General features: G+C 39.3%; 1 protein-coding gene and 2 long non-coding RNA genes across 3 annotated transcripts; all 3 read right to left on the bottom strand.

Moving 5' to 3' along the window:
• Window positions 1–532: 532 nt before the first annotated feature.
• On the bottom strand, window positions 533–7128 carry LOC115921291 (zinc finger protein 551-like). Its single transcript, XM_030978630.1, has 4 exons — window positions 7095–7128; window positions 5694–5768; window positions 4387–4497; window positions 533–2013 (listed from the first exon to the last, which is right to left on the bottom strand). Exons 1-4 carry the CDS (start codon window positions 7126–7128, stop codon window positions 791–793), a joined length of 1443 nt encoding a protein of 480 aa, XP_030834490.1. The 3' UTR covers window positions 533–790.
• A 19-nt stretch (window positions 7129–7147) lies between these two features.
• LOC115920993 lies at window positions 7148–8837 on the bottom strand. Its single transcript, XR_004062656.1, has 3 exons — window positions 8690–8837; window positions 8249–8320; window positions 7148–7237 (listed from the first exon to the last, which is right to left on the bottom strand). It is a non-coding gene; the product is annotated as an uncharacterized LOC115920993 (long non-coding RNA).
• Window positions 8838–9206: 369 nt separating this feature from the next.
• On the bottom strand, window positions 9207–13282 carry LOC115920994. The gene is made up of 3 exons (XR_004062657.1): window positions 13134–13282; window positions 12142–12235; window positions 9207–9397 (listed from the first exon to the last, which is right to left on the bottom strand). It is a non-coding gene; the product is annotated as an uncharacterized LOC115920994 (long non-coding RNA).
• Window positions 13283–17025: the final 3743 nt, after the last annotated feature.

The following is a 17025-nucleotide window of genomic DNA, read 5'->3' on the forward strand; positions in this document are numbered from 1 at the left end:
TCTGTGGGCTTGCTTGTGACCTGTGTCATGTGTTTTCTTGTGAGTAATGACTTCAGATTCGGAAGAAAACCACTTTCCACATTCAAAAACCTTGTCGAAACCAACCCTATGATGTTTTATCTAATGGTGCACAAGTGGCCTTCATTGGATTTTTTATTTATTTATTTATTTATTTATTTATTTATTTATTTATTTATTTATTTATTTATTTATTTATTTATTTATTTATTTATTTATTTATTTATTTATTTATTTATTTATTTATTTATTTATTTATTTATTTATTTATTTATTTATTTTTTATTTATTTATTTTTTTTGGGGGGGGGGGGCTTTTAGATTGTAGATCATTCAAAAGTATTTTTTACCAGTATGTGTATACATGTACATATGATCTTTCAGGTGACCAAACTATCTAAACTTCTTTTTTATTTTAGAGCACATCTTTCTGTCTTCAGGGCCAACATTTGAAAATAAGAATTAGGAATTTTTAGCACGGTATGCCTTCGAAAATAAGAAATCGCACTTGCAGCGGCAGTGTAACTTGCAATACGCGGTAAATCTGTACCAAAAAGCGAATACAAATTCGCTGCTCAATCATGCAGCTATTCAAGGCACTCAATACGTGAACTCCCAAACCGCGGCAAATGATAAAACAAGCCTAATTTGGCAACAAAAAAAATAATGAAAAGATAAAAAATAAATAAATGAAATCTGGATTTTTCGGGAGGGTTGGCAGGTATGTCTAATGGATGGTGAATGCTTCCTCTGAACGAAATCCCTCTCCACATTCACAAACCCAGCCTATTGTAAATACCAGCATGATGCCTCCTTAAATGATCAACAAGCCAACTTTGATGATAAAAGCCTTGGTTACATTCAGAACATGCAAACGGTTTAAAAACTCCTTTCCCAAGTCTAATGGTGTTAGACCCTGAAGGTAGAATAATACTTGATTCTTTGCCCTCTTCTGCCTCACATTCTCTTGCAGTGAGGTTTGACTCGGGTACATCATTGATCAACTTTGCATTTTCTGTACAACTTGCACCATTCTCAGATTTGCTAAGTCTTTTGTCATTTACCGGTACACTCTTCTGTCGATTTTCATTCAGTTCTTCTCTATCAATTCCTCCTACGGGAACACTCAAAGACAACCCTTGTTCAAGGCTATTCTTTATGCCATTTTCTGAATTGCTGAGTCCCTGCCTTGTGCTATTCAAACAATCATGTGGGTTAACATTGGGTTGTTTTGTCTCACATCTAATTGATAGAGCAGCATTTAGAGGTAAAATCTTCACATATCCAGAACAATACGGCCTTTCTGCATCGTGTACCGTCTTGAGTTGGGTCAGATCCATCCCTCCAGGAATTTGGTTCTCACATTGAGCACACTGATTCAACTTCTTTCCCCTGCATGTTCTCCTATGGCCGTCGAGTTGCTTATCGGTTAATATATCCCCGCATTCACAGGTCGTTTTGTAAATGCTCCTGTGGCGTATTTTGAAGTGGTACTCCAGATCCCTCAGTCTTACGAAACCTTCCTGACATTGAGGGCATTCGTAAGGTCTCTCTCCTGAATGTATCCTATACTTGTGTTCTTTCAGGTGATATCGCTTAGAAAACCTTTGACTGCACATCGGACATGCGTATGTCCTAGGAACGGGGACTTCAACCTGAGCTATAGCTACGTCAGATTTTGAAGATGGAGCCACGTTTGCTTCACTGCCTTCTTCACTCTCAGTTATTTCCTCTGCCTTGATCTTTCCCATCCCAACATTACTGGGCAGCTTAGCATGCTTACTTCTACCGTGTTCTGAGTTCCTTTGCCTCGATTCCTTGACGACATTTATACAACCCCCAGAAGAAACTTGAGATGCAGCCTGTACTCCCTCTGCTTCTTTGACAGAATCTTGTTTGGGATCTACAACCTCAGTCTCCTCCCTTGGTTGAGCTTCCAAAGTCCATTGTTGTAAACTACTTTGTTCCAAGGCCATGTCTCCTCTGGAACAGGGACCTGGTGAAAATGCACAAATCGTTGACAAGATGGCATTTTTTCATACAGGGTAATAATAATAACAATAATAGTAACAGGGATAATATTACATGTACATAGGACCTCCAAATAGACATCATTGGCCAGTTCCCAGGGGCAGAGCGCCTAGAGGGGGTTCAGGAGAACAACGTCCCCTGAAGCTTCTGCCTTCTGATGGACTTGTAAGGGGTTAGGAAATTACCATGTGACCTGTAGTGGGCGGAGTGCTGAGACAAGCCGGCACTCTTTGCTTGGCCCTCTCACAGGTGAGTTGACCAAACTTGAACCACTGTTATGTTTAGTAAATATTAATATCGTTATGCTAGAGATTTGTTATGTACATATGTGTATTGTGTCAGAACGATTTCAGTAGTTATTTTGATGTATCATGTGGGTTGATATGATTATATTGGAGACGAGGATTTAATGTTAAACTGTGTGATGCTTAGCGCTTTGATTTGTTATATGCATTTACATTGTAGTACATGGTTATGTACACTAATAAGTTGAACGCGCGGTACCAAAATTGGGTGTAGTGCGTGCGCGCTAATGTTGTGCCTGGTCCCAGAGCCAGGACCAGGACCAGGGTACGCTCTAATTGATGTGATGAGTATAAGTCTTGGTTTAGGAATGAGGTCAGTAAGAACGGTAGGGAGCATAGAAAAGAAGTGCTTATAATAGAAGTTGAGTGTTTAAAAGTATTGCATGTTGTTTGTATTTTGGTTGCTAAGCTAGGGGATATTAATTATGGCACTTCAAACAGTGAAGATCGAACTTTGTCTGACTATGTATTTTAGGGTTTCTAGCGCCCTCTATCATTGTAAACCTTATTTCTCATTTTGCAGATTGCTATAAAAGAATATTGTTACATGTTAAATTGAGATGGAATAATAGGAGTAAGAGCAATGTTTAGGGTTAGACCAGGAGATTATTGGAGTTTGTTTGGAAGCAAGAAAAGTATGGAAGATAAATATTTGAATTGGATTGGTTGATGAAAGTTGTATTTGATGCAGATATAAGGAGATTTATAGTTTCCAGGATTTATCAATGTTTCAGGACTTGGGATATTCTGATATTTAAAAGCAGAGATATTTTGTCTTTGTTCCATTATTATGATATATTGTTAGTTTCATTATTCATTCTTTAATATGTGCTTACTGTGAAAAGGGGGAACCAGGATAGCCCTATTTAAGTTTATGTTATTAGGATATTTGCATTGTCTTAATATTACAATGTACAAGTTAAAGGTATAGTTTATTGAACAAGAATTAAGTAGTGATATTGAGGTCACATGATAAGGTTATTAAACCTAGCTTGGTGTGTTGGTTTATCCAAATATGTGAATGTATTGCTTTATATGAGGTTTATATTGACTGTTACTTCCAGTTGTTTAAGTATTTGGGTCAGGTATTTACCTGTGTTAATGTTGAGAGTTTCAGCTACATTGTACTGTGGCAATTGGTTTTTAAAGGGCAAATTTACTCGTTTAATATTTGATAACATGACTTGTTTTGGGGAATGCATGATCTCCATGATTATCGGCATTAGTGATATGTAATGTGTCTGTTACTGGTTACTACTAATAAAGACTCTTTGCTTGGCCCTCTCACAGGATTTGTCTGTCATTGATTTCGAGTTCTCGACCACCTCACAGACTTAAAATGTTCAAGTTCTATTGGATTTAAATACTCAAATATATTTACAAAATAACAGAATATCATGCCTGTAACAAAAACAAAAAATAATAAAATAATAACTAGATGGATCTGATCCGATGATGAAATGATGTCTCCACCATAGAGCCATTTTACAAACCAAAACAGAAGCAATTTTTGAAATTCAAGTTTGATTGTAATCCATTAACAGGTTCTCAGAATATCCTGATTACAAGCTATTTTTCATATAAATGTATGACCCTTCTATCTTTGACTTCATGACCCTAAAATCTAATCAGTTCATTGGCTCTGCCAGATACATACGGGTACATGTCCTGATTTTAAAAATCATCTTTCTGCCGGTTCTAATGATAATGGGTTCGCAAGCTATTTTTCATTCATAATGAGCCTTGTGGCAGCTGACCTCATGACCCAACATCTAATCAGTTCATTGGCTCTGTTAGCTACATACATGACCCTAGTTTGGGGGTAATCCATAAATCGGTTCTTGAGATAACGTGATCACGAGAACGGGACATACGTACGGATGTATGTACAGACAGACGAATGGACAAGCCCAAAACATAAATGCCTCCAGGCTCCAGCTACTGCCTCCGGCTACTTTGTAGCGGAGGCATACACATAATAACAATAATTCAAAGAGGTAGAAGAAGAAGATGAAGTATTAATTTGTCCTTACCAGTCTGTTGATGGCAAACCTCTTCCTTGGGTTCTTGTTTGATGAAGTAAATCTTGAATCCATCACTTCTCTGGAACACCACCTTCTCTTCTTTGTCGATCAGAAGGCTTCCTATGACAAGAACACATCACACACACAAGAAAAAATGCATGAAAACATTTGGAAAATATATAAAATCAAGAAAGAGGGACTGCAATGTGAACAAACCTAAATTGTATTTTTTTAAATCCCATACTTGGCATATTTCACATTATGGTGTTCATAAAGCACGTCCATGACTTTGGCAGAGATTATTCTAAAATGCACAAAGTGGGACTACTCCACGTGCAACAGATCAATGGATATTTGGGGCCATTTGTACCCCGAGCTAACTACAAACGGGTCTATTCTCTCTGGGTTCCCAACCTACGAACACCATCTTAAAGCCTATCTGCACTAGTTTGGCCAGGAGGGATTAGACCTCCCTGCATGGTCACTGACAGGTGGTTATCTCATCAAATCAGCTCTCAAATAACATAAGCAAAAGGGGATCATGGGGGAACAACGGGTACCGCTTGGGCATTGTTTGCTATATATAGAGGGTGCAAGTAGCTACATGTATAAGTACAGGGATGCCAGTTAGTTAGAATTTATGAGAGGGCCTGTAAATCACCTAGAATGAGCTATTTTGTACACACTGAAAAAGCCTAAACTATGGTCTGAAAATACCTCGCCACGGCCTGAATTCAAGCAATTGCCTGAAAACTGGCATCCCTGTAAGTAGTGCAGTGGGGCTCTTAATTATGATAAGATAAGATAAGATATAAAGTGATAAACCATGGTTGTTGTTTTGTTACATATGTTTAATATAATAAATAATAAATAAATAATTAATATAATTAACTTGAGCTCTTTTCATAGGCTCTGTAGGAAGATACAGAAATATGAAGCCCATTACACATCAATGGCATTATATATAAACAAAAACTATCATGGTTTACTGCATCATATCTGACACTATGAGCATGACGGACAAAGAAAGAGGACAAAATATACAGGTCCTCATTCTACCCTCCACAATTGCTGTTGTAGACAAATGAACATCCCTTGACTGCTATTATGTAAAAATGTGTAGAACAGGTGAATATGCATGTGACACCTGTTCTACACATTTTTACATAATAGCAGTGAAGGGATGTTCCTTTGTCTACCACAGCAACACAGAATGAGGAACTGTATATTTTGTCCTCTTTCTTTGTCTGTCATGTTCATAGTGTACATGTAAGTGATGCTCCAGGAAATGATGAGAACTTTGGGACAATGATTACCTTCTTGTCCACTTTGTAGCATTGGACATTGGCTGTCACCATCCACATAGTCATCTTTCTCGATTTTGATGACAACTGAAAAATAAAAATCAATTTAAACATAATAGCATATGATTACTTTTAATCTCGGTCGAGAATCAAATTTCTACTTATATGCAAAACTCCCCTTTCAGCACCCTACGTACTATATCTGACTACAATCCGATTTTAGAAAAACTTGCAATAGCATTTGATGTGAACATTAAAACTTCAAAAACCTTAGTTACCTGAAGAATCAAAAGTGTTTTGAATTGATGACAAATTCATATCAATGCGAAGGGGAAGCCTTACTGATCAAATATAACAACTTCCCTCTTCAAAATATTTGGGGCCCGCAGTAATCAACTCTCAAAAATGTTAATTTTGAGATCCATATTTTCTGTCTTTAACGGTCCTCCGTAGAGCGCCAAGATTCGTGACGTCCCATGTGAGGAACAGCTAGCCACAAAATGGCATATTAGGCCTTTCCATGATATCTCCACATGTATATGATTTTTCAGCAAATTATTCGTGTTTTTCAAGAGAAAATCTTTCCATCTATATATAACTTGTCCATAATTGTCAGTTGTCGTCAATTTTCTTTGGGTGATTACTTTAATGATCAAGGATCTGGATAATCATATGATTAGTAATCTCTGAAATCCAATGGATTTTGATCAAGCTTCCTTAAAGAAGGAAACACAAAACCGGCTCAGAATTGTAGTGACATCTGGGAGTCGTTTAATGAAACAATTAGTTGGTGGTTTTCACTGACTAATATCATGTTCACCGACAATTTAGTCAGCGCTGACTAAATTTAACCAATCACAGGCCTGGAAAATAGTCGGTGACAAAAGAATTGTCGGTGAACATGATATTAGTCGGTGAAAACCACCGACTAATTGTTTCATGAAACGCCCCCCAGGGGATCTAGGGATTTGAAGCCGATTCAGCTTTTATTCTGACTTGAAGGCTTAAATGCACTAAAATTCCAGTTGTTAGTATTCCTATCATTACTTAGAACTTAAATGAAAAGGATGATGTTGATTTAGATTCCCAGATCTAATATAATTGCCATTCATTCAAATATCGGATCGAAGGAGGATCATTTAGTATGTGGTGGGCTTTAGGCTACTAGGCCTACTTCTTTTTCGAATTGAGGATTATCATTATTTATGATTACACGATTATTAACCATATGGATAGTATACAAAATAGGCATTGGGCTATAACTGGAAATTAGACTTAATGACCAATAGACCAAAATGGGTAGTAGACTTATTGGAGATTAGACCAAATGGTGATTAGACCAAATGACTTTAAGCTTAAATGGTCATTAGACCAAATGATAAGTAGGTGTAGAACATATGGGAATAGACCAACTGGTTGTAGACCAAACAGCAATAAACTCATACATCATGACAAAACAGTCTTACCTTCTTGTTTACAAATTTGCACAGACATGGAAGGCTTGAAACAGAGACCATTGTCCATTGCACTGTCCATCTTTTCTTCTTTGATTTTATCTGGAAAAAAAAAAAAAAAAATCATTCACAGTATTAATTGAACTGTAAAATACATGTACACTGAAATGCATATCGATCAAGAATTCTGAAGAAATCATTCATTTTTTATTATTGTAAACTCCTATTGACCATATATTTCTGGAAAGCTGAGAGTGAGACAATGGAGAATCTAAATCTTTTTGAGAAATTTATGTATCTCATTTAATATGCAAATTATATGCAAATTTTTAATTTCTAATTCAGAGATAATTATTATAAAGGAAATTATAAGGAAATATGTAATAGCAGTGATTTCCTTTTCTGGGCATATTTATTACTTCAAACACAGGTTCCAACAATAAATTTGATCCAAAATAGGATAAATTGACCTGCAATCACCAGTTCGTTCAGTTGCACAAGAGTGACTCCATGGAGGCAGCCATCTGTACACAAATGCTCTGACCTTACTACTAGGCCAATAGATGGCAGCAAACACATTAGTGTCCTGTCAGTTACATCCAGAGGTCCATTGCAAAACTAAAAAGTGGTCAATTTTGACTATTTTCATAGATTTTCAGCATTCTACCATAATTGCATCAGTCGGAGAACAGGAGGAGGGTTTTACAGTACGATATTATAATAAAAGTATATTCACGAATCAATGTAAACATGAAACTACGGCAACATATCAGTTGTTCTGATCAACTGGTGTCTGGTTCGGTAGTAGTCCAGAATCTGGCCGATATAATTTTGATCTCCACCGTACCACAACAACGCAATGCGGCCTCCCCCTTCTTACTCGCTACCAGCCAAAGATGGCGTAATCCTTAAATTAGGATGCAACTTTTTTAAACCTATATAGACCAGCCAGCCATCGCGAGAAAATCGGGAGGCTTAACGTAAAGGCCTTGGGCCCGTTTCTCGAGGCCTTGGGCCCGTTTCTCGAAACCAACAACAAGACAGTCATAACAATTTCCTAAAGTAATAGACAAACTGATAAACAATGGTACACTCATGGTGTATGACACATACCTGATTGCCCAGAACTTTCTAGAAACACTTCATCCCCCTGGTGGTAATATGGTGCGTCCTCCACTACGTGACCTGAACAAAATGAACATTTATGTTTTTGCTTGTTAAGATAGACAGACACGAAAGGTAAGAAAATTATACAAGTCGAGGGTTCAGTGACACAAAGACGTAACTCCATATTTTGCCAAACTGAGTATTTGATATAAAAATGTTCTGAAAAATGTCCTAGTAAAAACATAGACTTATCTCCTTAAGGCCCAAGTGCTCAGCAACAACATTAACCACTTTTTCTCACCTCTTGCGCATAGTTTTAACCAGAACCTCTCAAGACAGTGTATATTTGTATACTATAATACCAAAAGAACTGATTTGAAACCGATGACTCATGTCATATGTTACTAGAATATTTAATTGTAATGGGGAAAAAAGGAAAATAAATACCATGCAGAGTTTCCATCTGTGGCACTTGAAGTTGAGCCTTTGATTTCCCTTCTGGTGGAAAAGTAAGACAGTATTACGATTTATGACGACATGTTACAAACCGAGTCGCAAATTCTAAATCAAATAACTGAGTCAATAGAAAGGTAATTTTCCGTTATAAACTGCAATTGAAAGTTGTAAACACCATAAGATATATACAGTAGGTTTGCGGGTGTACCATGAGAGAGAGAGAGAGGGCTGAGGAGTCCTGAAAAGGACTCTGACTCTGTAATCTTTCTTGGGGGTGTGGTAGTCCTGAAAAGGACTGTTTGTTATCTTTCTTAGCATATAGTTCTAAGGAGAACTATAGATATATACATGTAACCATGAGATATGTATGAAACGAAAAACATCACCTGCACTTGACTTTGATAACGGCAGGTGCTGGAATAATTTTGATTTGTTTCTTATAGTATGTGAATTCATGTCAAAGCTTTAAATATAAATATAATAATAACTACTTACTTTTCTTTGGGGCTTTTCTCTCTTTTGACCTTTTTTTGATAAGCCCAGTTTCAGGATCTGGTCTATTATAGACCCACACTGAATCCTTTTTGCGTTTTTGCTTGGGTTGATCGAGTCCTAGGTCTTGAGCAAGTTTCTGGCTCGCTGCTTTGAATTCTGCATCCCAGTCTTCTGATGTCCAACTCTGACGACCTTTTTTCTTCCCTACATTAAAGCATATCACAGAAAGTGTGTTACAATAAAAGCACAATTCACTTTAGTCTTTAAATGAATATGCTGTACCCGTAGGTTTTTCTGTTCAAAGGCAACAAAAGGCATTCTTCAAGAACTACAAAGATCATACTGACTAACAGATTTCGCAAATACGATTTGTCATCAAATTTGATAGCTTGTTCTTCACAAATGTAATTACAAATTATGATGATGATGATAATGATGATGATGATGTTGACGATGATGATGATGATGATGACGATGATGATGATGATGATGATGATGGTGGTGTGGTGGTGGTGGTGACGAAGATGATGATGATGATGATGATGGTGGTGGTGGTGGTGGTACGTGATGATGATGATGATGAATTGATGATGATGATGATCATGATCATGATGATGATAACTATAATAATAACAATAATGATGATAAACATCATCATCATCACCATCATGTGGGTTTACATGGCGAGATTGTTTTCTGTTTTTTCACCTCCACAAATAAAGTTTGTGTGAAGGCGCTTTAACTTTCAGAATCATCATCATCATCATTAAAATATCAATATATATCAACTAAAATAAAAACTATTTCAAGTGGAAAATCCCATAGGAAAGTGAAAAGTATGCCGCAGACCTGCCGCAGACCTGCCGCAGATCTGCCGCAGACCTGCCGCAGACTTTTAGTCTGCGGCAAAGAGTATGCCGAAGTATGCGGCAGAAAGAAATTTTGCTGCAGACTTGCCGCATACCAGTATGCCACAGGAACAGTCTGCGGCAGATCTGCGGCAGGATGAAATTTTGCTGCAGACTTGCCGCATACTAGTATGCCACAGGAACAGTCTGCGGCAGATCTGCGGCAGGATGAAACTTTGCTCCAGACTTGCCGCATACTAGTATGCCACAGGAACAGTCTGCGGCAGATCTGCGGCAGGATGAAACTTTGCTCCAGACTTGCCGCATACTAGTATGCCACAGGAACAGTCTGCGGCAGATCTGCGGCAGGATGAAATTTTGCTGCAGACTTGCCGCATACTAGTATGCCACAGGAACAGTCTGCGGCAGATCTGCGGCAGGATGAAACTTTGCTCCAGACTTGCCGCATACTAGTATGCCACAGGAACAGTCTGCGGCAGATCTGCGGCAGGATGAAATTTTGCTGCAGACTTGCCGCATACTAGTATGCCACAGGAACAGTCTGCGGCAGATCTGCGGCAGGATGAAACTTTGCTCCAGACTTACCGCATACTAGTATGCCACAGGAACAGTCTGCGGCAGATCTGCGGCAGATCTGCGGCAGGATGAAATTTTGCTGCAGACTTGCCGCATACTAGTATGCCACAGGAACAGTCTGCGGCAGATCTGCGGCAGGATGAAACTTTGCTCCAGACTTGCCGCATACTAGTAAGCCACAGGAACAGTCTGCGGCAGATCTGCGGCAGGGCGAAACTTTGCTCCAGACTTGCCGCATACCAGTACACCACAAGAACAGTCTGCGGCAGGTCTGCCACAGGAAATCCCATTAAAGTCTAATAGGGCCAATTGAAACCAATCATCTCATGCATATTCATTATTACTTTACACGTGTGACAGAAAAATACATTTATCATGATTTGTTAAGCAAATTAAGACAATGCACATCATTTTTGTGATTTCTATTTTCCTTTTGCCATTATTAACCAATAGATTATTTTGTCTGATCATGTTACAATTACATTCACGTTTAAGCAATAGATATATTGATTACTAACGAAGAAACTATGATTACTAACCAAGAAACAATATACATATTTAGTATATATATGTGTACGAGCCTGTGTCACTTTAAATGTTACTCTTGAATACACTTCAAATGATCAATGTGATGAAGTTAATACAATTGAGAATAGAATATACCTAATTGGTAATATCGATATCTATTGGTATTACCTAATTGGTAATATCAATATTGCCAATATCGATTATAAAGTATCAATCAGTTTATCACTGGTTCTTCTACATGCATACTTTATTGCCACGTACTGGATATGAAAGAGTATGCGGCAGGTCTGCAGCAGGTCTATATGAGATATGAATATTCATGATGAAGAGTCTGCGGCAGGTCTGCAGCAAGTCTGCGGCAGACCTGCCGCAGACTCTTCATCATACTGAAAGAGTATGCGGCAAGTCTGCAGCAAGTCTGCGGCAGTCTGCGGCAGACCTGCCGCAGACTCTTCATCATACTGAAAGAGTATGCGGCAGGTCTGCAGCAAGTCTGCGGCAGACCTGCCGCAGACAGTCATCTTTTTCACATGCAAATTAGTTTTGCCGCAGACTTGCAGACCTGCCGCAGACTCTTCATCATACTGAAAGATTATGCGGCAAGTCTGCAGCAAGTCTGCGGCAGACCTGCTGCAGACTCTTCATCATACTGAATGAGTATGCGGCAAGTCTGCGGCAGACCTGCCTCAGACTCCTCATCATACTGAAAGAGTGTGCGGCAGGTCTGCAGCAAGTCTGCGGCAGACCTGCCGCAGACTCTTCATCATACTGAAAGAGTATGCGGCAAGTCTGCAGCAAGTCTGCGGCAGACCTGCCGCAGACTCTTCATCATACTGAAAGAGTATGCGGCAAGTCTGCGGCAAGTCTGCGGCAAAACTAATTTGCATGTGAAAAAGATGACTGTCTGCGGCAGGTCTGCCGCAGGAGTATGCGGCAGGCTCATTTCTTTCCTATGGGATGTCATGCACGATATACCTGCAGACATGCTGATAAAAATATGGGTGAAAATTCTTCTATAAATTATCCTGCCCTCAGCATCGACTTCACTCGGTCAAACGCGTCAATCCAACTGAAAAAAATTGAAAAGAAATATATAGTTAGAAATGACATGAGCATGCTTGCAAAGGTCAGTCACATTTTCAATCAATCCTGCAGCTTAATTCAAAGAATTTATATTTCTATCACATGTCATATGGTAAAATTGTAAATAACTGTTATTTACGGATGCTACCATGCAGTGGCGGATCCAGGCGCCCCCCCCCCCCTGGAAAAAATGTGTAAAAACAAGCGTTAATTTTACCTATTTTTTTTAGATGCCCCCCCCCCCCGGCACTCAAGGGATGGGGGGGGGGGGTGCAATTTTTTTCAAATTTTCAAGGGTCAAGAAAACATAATTAATGCTCACTACCCCAAAATTTCAAATTTGCCCCCCCCCCCCCCCAAGAAATCCTGGATCCTCTTCTGCTACCATGTTAAGATTGGGAGAAAACACTCTCCTAGCTGGTTCAACTATATATTTATCAACAAATTCATTTTACCAACAAACAAAAAAATTATAACTGTGAAATATTCAAACGTGAACAATAACAATGAAGATATTACAAAAATATAAATTTAATACATAAAAACAACAAATTCGATATATATTCTCAAAAAGATCGATCTTAATGATAATTAAGGGTAAGGGCATATGATAATATTTACACACATGATGTACATACATGTACACATTCTAACGGGAAATGAAACGATTGCAGTGGTGTTTTTGTTGAGCTATGGAGTATGGTTGCAAGCCTGCGCCCGAGAAGACAGGTGCAACCCTTTCGAGAGAAGCGCTTGCATGCACACCGAGCACAGCCGAGCTCTAGGCCGCTGAAGGAAAAATCCAGGGCCCGGGTCACCGGTCGCTGCCGCTGCCAGCTGCCATAATAAAGTGAACTTGTCTTTTGTTGTAAATGTAATCTCACCTCGATTGTTGTCCCTATTTTCACCGATTTTTAACATTCTACCATGCCTGTCTGTGGATCGGTGTAATGGTGGTGTACCCTCGAAGAAGAAAAAAAATCGGCAGATGGCCTGGTAACTTATGGTGCCAGATTCACTACGTCCTTTGTTTTTATTTTTCTTCTATCACACTAGATTGAACGCATCGTTCCCAAACGTACACACACGTACACATGCACAGCAAGCGCGCGTTCTCTCCCACTACACTGCGGTCAGTGGTTTTTCCACTGATGCGATCTTGGATCCCGCCCCCCCCCCCCAAACTCAGTGTTATTTAGGGTAGGGGTGCTTTCAAAAAGAGGGAACGAGCATACGCGTACCCGGTACGCGTATGCTCGTTCCCTCTTTTTGAAAGCACCCCCTATCTGAGGACTGCCAACATTTCCGAACCCCCCTTTCGCAGGCTTTCTCTGCCTTGGAGACCCCCCTAAATACCGGAAAATACTCAATGTACCCCCCTAAATTCGGAATAATTTCTCAGGAGTCCAAAGAGATGAGAGAAAAAAAGAAAAACAAAGAAATCTCCGGGTGAAAAGTCCAATACACCCCTTTTTTTTTACAATTCTCGGACCGGACTTTGTCGCACGAAAAATACCCCTTTACCGGACATTTTGGTAACACGCATGCGGTCATTCCGACCCCGGGGGTGGGGTGGGGGGGGGGGGGGGCGGGTCTTGGATGCGATCCCCAAAGTTCCGTCCACACGATCGGGATGGGATGCACTGACCTCAGTGATATAGGATGAGAGGATTGGTAGGCTAGGTCTACTTTCAACGTTGAGGGCAAGGGTGTCGATTTGTATCCGTTGTTGGGGGGGATGATAGGTGCCAAAATATTTTCAGCAATGGATCAAAGCAACCAAGGGGTAGAAGCGTGTGGCAGGTTGCACCTCCTCCCTAAGCGCGTAGCCAAGGGGTTGGGTGCAAGGAGGGAGGAGTTTCCCCTCCCCCGCGAAGCTTTGACGTTTCATTAAATTATTAGAGAAAGAAGACGATTCGTTGGACCGTTATCGACTCTTAATCCTTGTTTGAATCAAGTTCCCCTTCCTCCGCGCGTAGCGCGGAAGCTCTGACGTTTCATTAGATTATTAAAGAAAGAAGACGATTCGATGTACCATTCTCGACTCTTAATCCTTGTTTGAATCAAGTTCCCTTCCTCCGCGTGTAGCGCAGAAGCTCTGACGTTTCATTAGATTATTAAAGAAAGAAGACGATTCGATGTACCATTCTCGACTCTTAATCCTTAATGTTTGAATCAAGTTTCCCTTCCTCCGCGCGTAGCGCGTAGCGCGGAAGCTCTGATGTTTCCATAGATTATTAGAGAAAGAATACGATTCGATGTACCATTCTCGACTCTTAATCCTTATCTGAATTCAGTTCCCCCCCCCCCCTTCCGCGCGAAGCGTGGAAGCTTTGACGTTTCAATATTACGCTTAATCCTTGTCTGAATTCATTTTCGCCCATCCCGCGCTAAGCGCGGAAGCTTTCACGTTTCATTAAATTATTAGAGAAAGAAGACGATTCATTGTATCGTGTCCATGTCTGAGTGCAATTCCCCCCGCCCTCCCGCGTGGAGCGCGGAAGCTTTGACGTTTCATTTAATTATTACTCTTAATCCTTGTCTGAATTCAATTTCGCCCAGTCCTGCGCGAAGCGAGGAAGCTTTCACATTTCATTACAATTTTAGAGAATGAAGACGATTCGTTGTATCGCGTGCTTGTCTGAATTAAGTTCCCTCCCCCCTACCGCGCGGAAGGTGTGACGGTTCAATAAATTATTACTCTTAATCCTTGTCTGTATTCGTTTTCGCCCATCCCGCGCGAAGCGCGGAAGCTTTACCGTTTCATTTAATTATTAGAGAAGGAAGACGATTCGTTGTATAGTGTCCTTGTCTGAATTCAGTCTTCCACCTCCCGCGCGAAGCGGGAAAGCTTTGACGTTTTATTTGATTATTACTCTTAATCCACATCTGAAATCATTTTCGCCCATCCCGCGCGTATCGCGGAAGCTTTCACGTTTTATTAAATTATTAGAAATGGCCACTAATTAGGCCCATTAGTGACTATACAAAATATATGCTCTTCCTGGCTATTTTAGAATGTGTCAGTTTGCAACAGAAATGGAGAAACGCGAATTTGTTGAAAATCATGTGATATCACGAACATTTATAAATCACTTGTATGAAATTGAAAATAAGCCATGGTTGGATTTTATGGGGCCAGTGACATAGGCTTACATCAGCTTTTAAATGAAGAAAAAAAAAGTTGTGACATAATAATCCAAAAATGAAAAATGTTTTAGGAAATATCAGGAAATAAAATGAGTGAAAAAAATAAACAAAGATACAATGACGTGAATTTTAAAGAAAGGTGAACGGAAACAACATATCAACTAGTGAACTTTCTTATAAGCCATACTGATGTCCGAAAATCGTTCTCCTTGTCTCCGATCTCATCACGAATTCGTCACAGAGTTCATCTATTGTACACTGTCCAGGATTGTCTGATGTGCTTTGCAGATTGCTACTTTTGCGCTTCGCGTTTAACATTTAGCTTGTTGCTTTTTAACGCTGCGGCTTTGCATTTGGCGCACTGCATTTCTATGATGCTGTTGATTGAACAAATTGAATAAATTCATCAATTCCTCATGAAGCCGTATGAGAGAGAATTCAATTTATTCTTGTCTCATATACGGTTGTCTCATTTACTTCGTATATATGTAATTATGAAAATGAGATAGCAAAATATGTATATTGATGGTCATCTTGCGAGTAATAACCATTAACTACTCTCATCGGACTCTCATCATTAATTTTCTCTTTATTTTTTTTTTTTTTTGATGGTGAATTATTGGGGGGGGGGGGGGGGGGATGATTGTACAGGGCATCCCCCCCACCTAAAATATTGGGGGGGATATATCCCCCCCATCCCCCCCGGGATCGACACCCATGGTTGAGGGAGTGTTATTTTATCAGCTGATTGGACGCGCCACACGAAAACGGTACAGAGGCTGGACTACCAGCAAAACGAGGCACCGAACGGTGTTTGAAAAATCATCCCCCCCCCCCGGAAAAAAAAAAAAAAAATGTTTACAAAAAACACCCCAAAATCACCAAACACAAAAAACGCCCAATATCAATGCCAATGACACATCTTAGGACACTTTTATTCAAAATTGCTTTTGGTGATTAATTTATTTTGTTCACATTGATGTATAATTCACATGTCGGCCTATTTTGTAAAAGTTGTACTTTTTTGTATTTGTATTTCTTTTGTTTTGGTTAATAATCGTTTGTCATTGAAATTGTATTTTTGTTTGTTATATCGCTTGAGACTTTAATGGAAAGCGCTATATAAGAAACTTTTTTTATTAATATTATTATTATTATTATTATTATTATGTTTTTTTTTCTTCTTCCATTTTAGACTTTCGGCTTTTGGATTTTTGTCCCCCGCCCCCGGCCAATTAAAGAAGCCTACTTTAGGATATATTTTGTGCCAAATGCCCATGTGAACTCCCCATCGGATAACAGCGAGTCAAAAATTTAGGATTTCCCTCGTTAATTACTTAACTATTCATTTATTTCATATAGTATTTTTATTTCCTTTCTTATATTGCCCTCAAATCACCAAATTAAAAAATGGGATTGGGGAGAAGGCACTTTCAATATATATATATATATATATATATGTTTGATTATTTTTGTGTGTGACGGAGATCCCCATCTGGCAACCCTGATACCAGTACAGTATAAGCAAAATTGACTGTGAAAAAAAAAATCCCTTTCATTATTATTAAGTAGGCCTATTGCAGAGCGGGAGAAAGGGGAGGGGAGGGACCTGCGTAGCAATAATTT

Source organism: Strongylocentrotus purpuratus, unplaced genomic scaffold (genome assembly GCF_000002235.5).
Source record: "Strongylocentrotus purpuratus isolate Spur 01 unplaced genomic scaffold, Spur_5.0 spur5_scaffold_1, whole genome shotgun sequence".
Classification (NCBI taxonomy): domain Eukaryota; kingdom Metazoa; phylum Echinodermata; class Echinoidea; order Camarodonta; family Strongylocentrotidae; genus Strongylocentrotus; species Strongylocentrotus purpuratus.

Coding starts and splice junctions, on each gene's coding strand:
- LOC115921291 (XM_030978630.1), bottom strand. CDS start 7,128: ATGTATGAGTTTATTGCTGTTTGGTCTACAACCA. Junction 5,769..7,094: donor TGCTGTTTGGTCTACAACCA/GTTGGTCTATTC, acceptor TTTATTTTTCAG/TTGTCATCAAAATCGAGAAA. Junction 4,498..5,693: donor GCTACAAAGTGGACAAGAAG/GTAATCATTGTC, acceptor TTCTTGTCATAG/GAAGCCTTCTGATCGACAAA.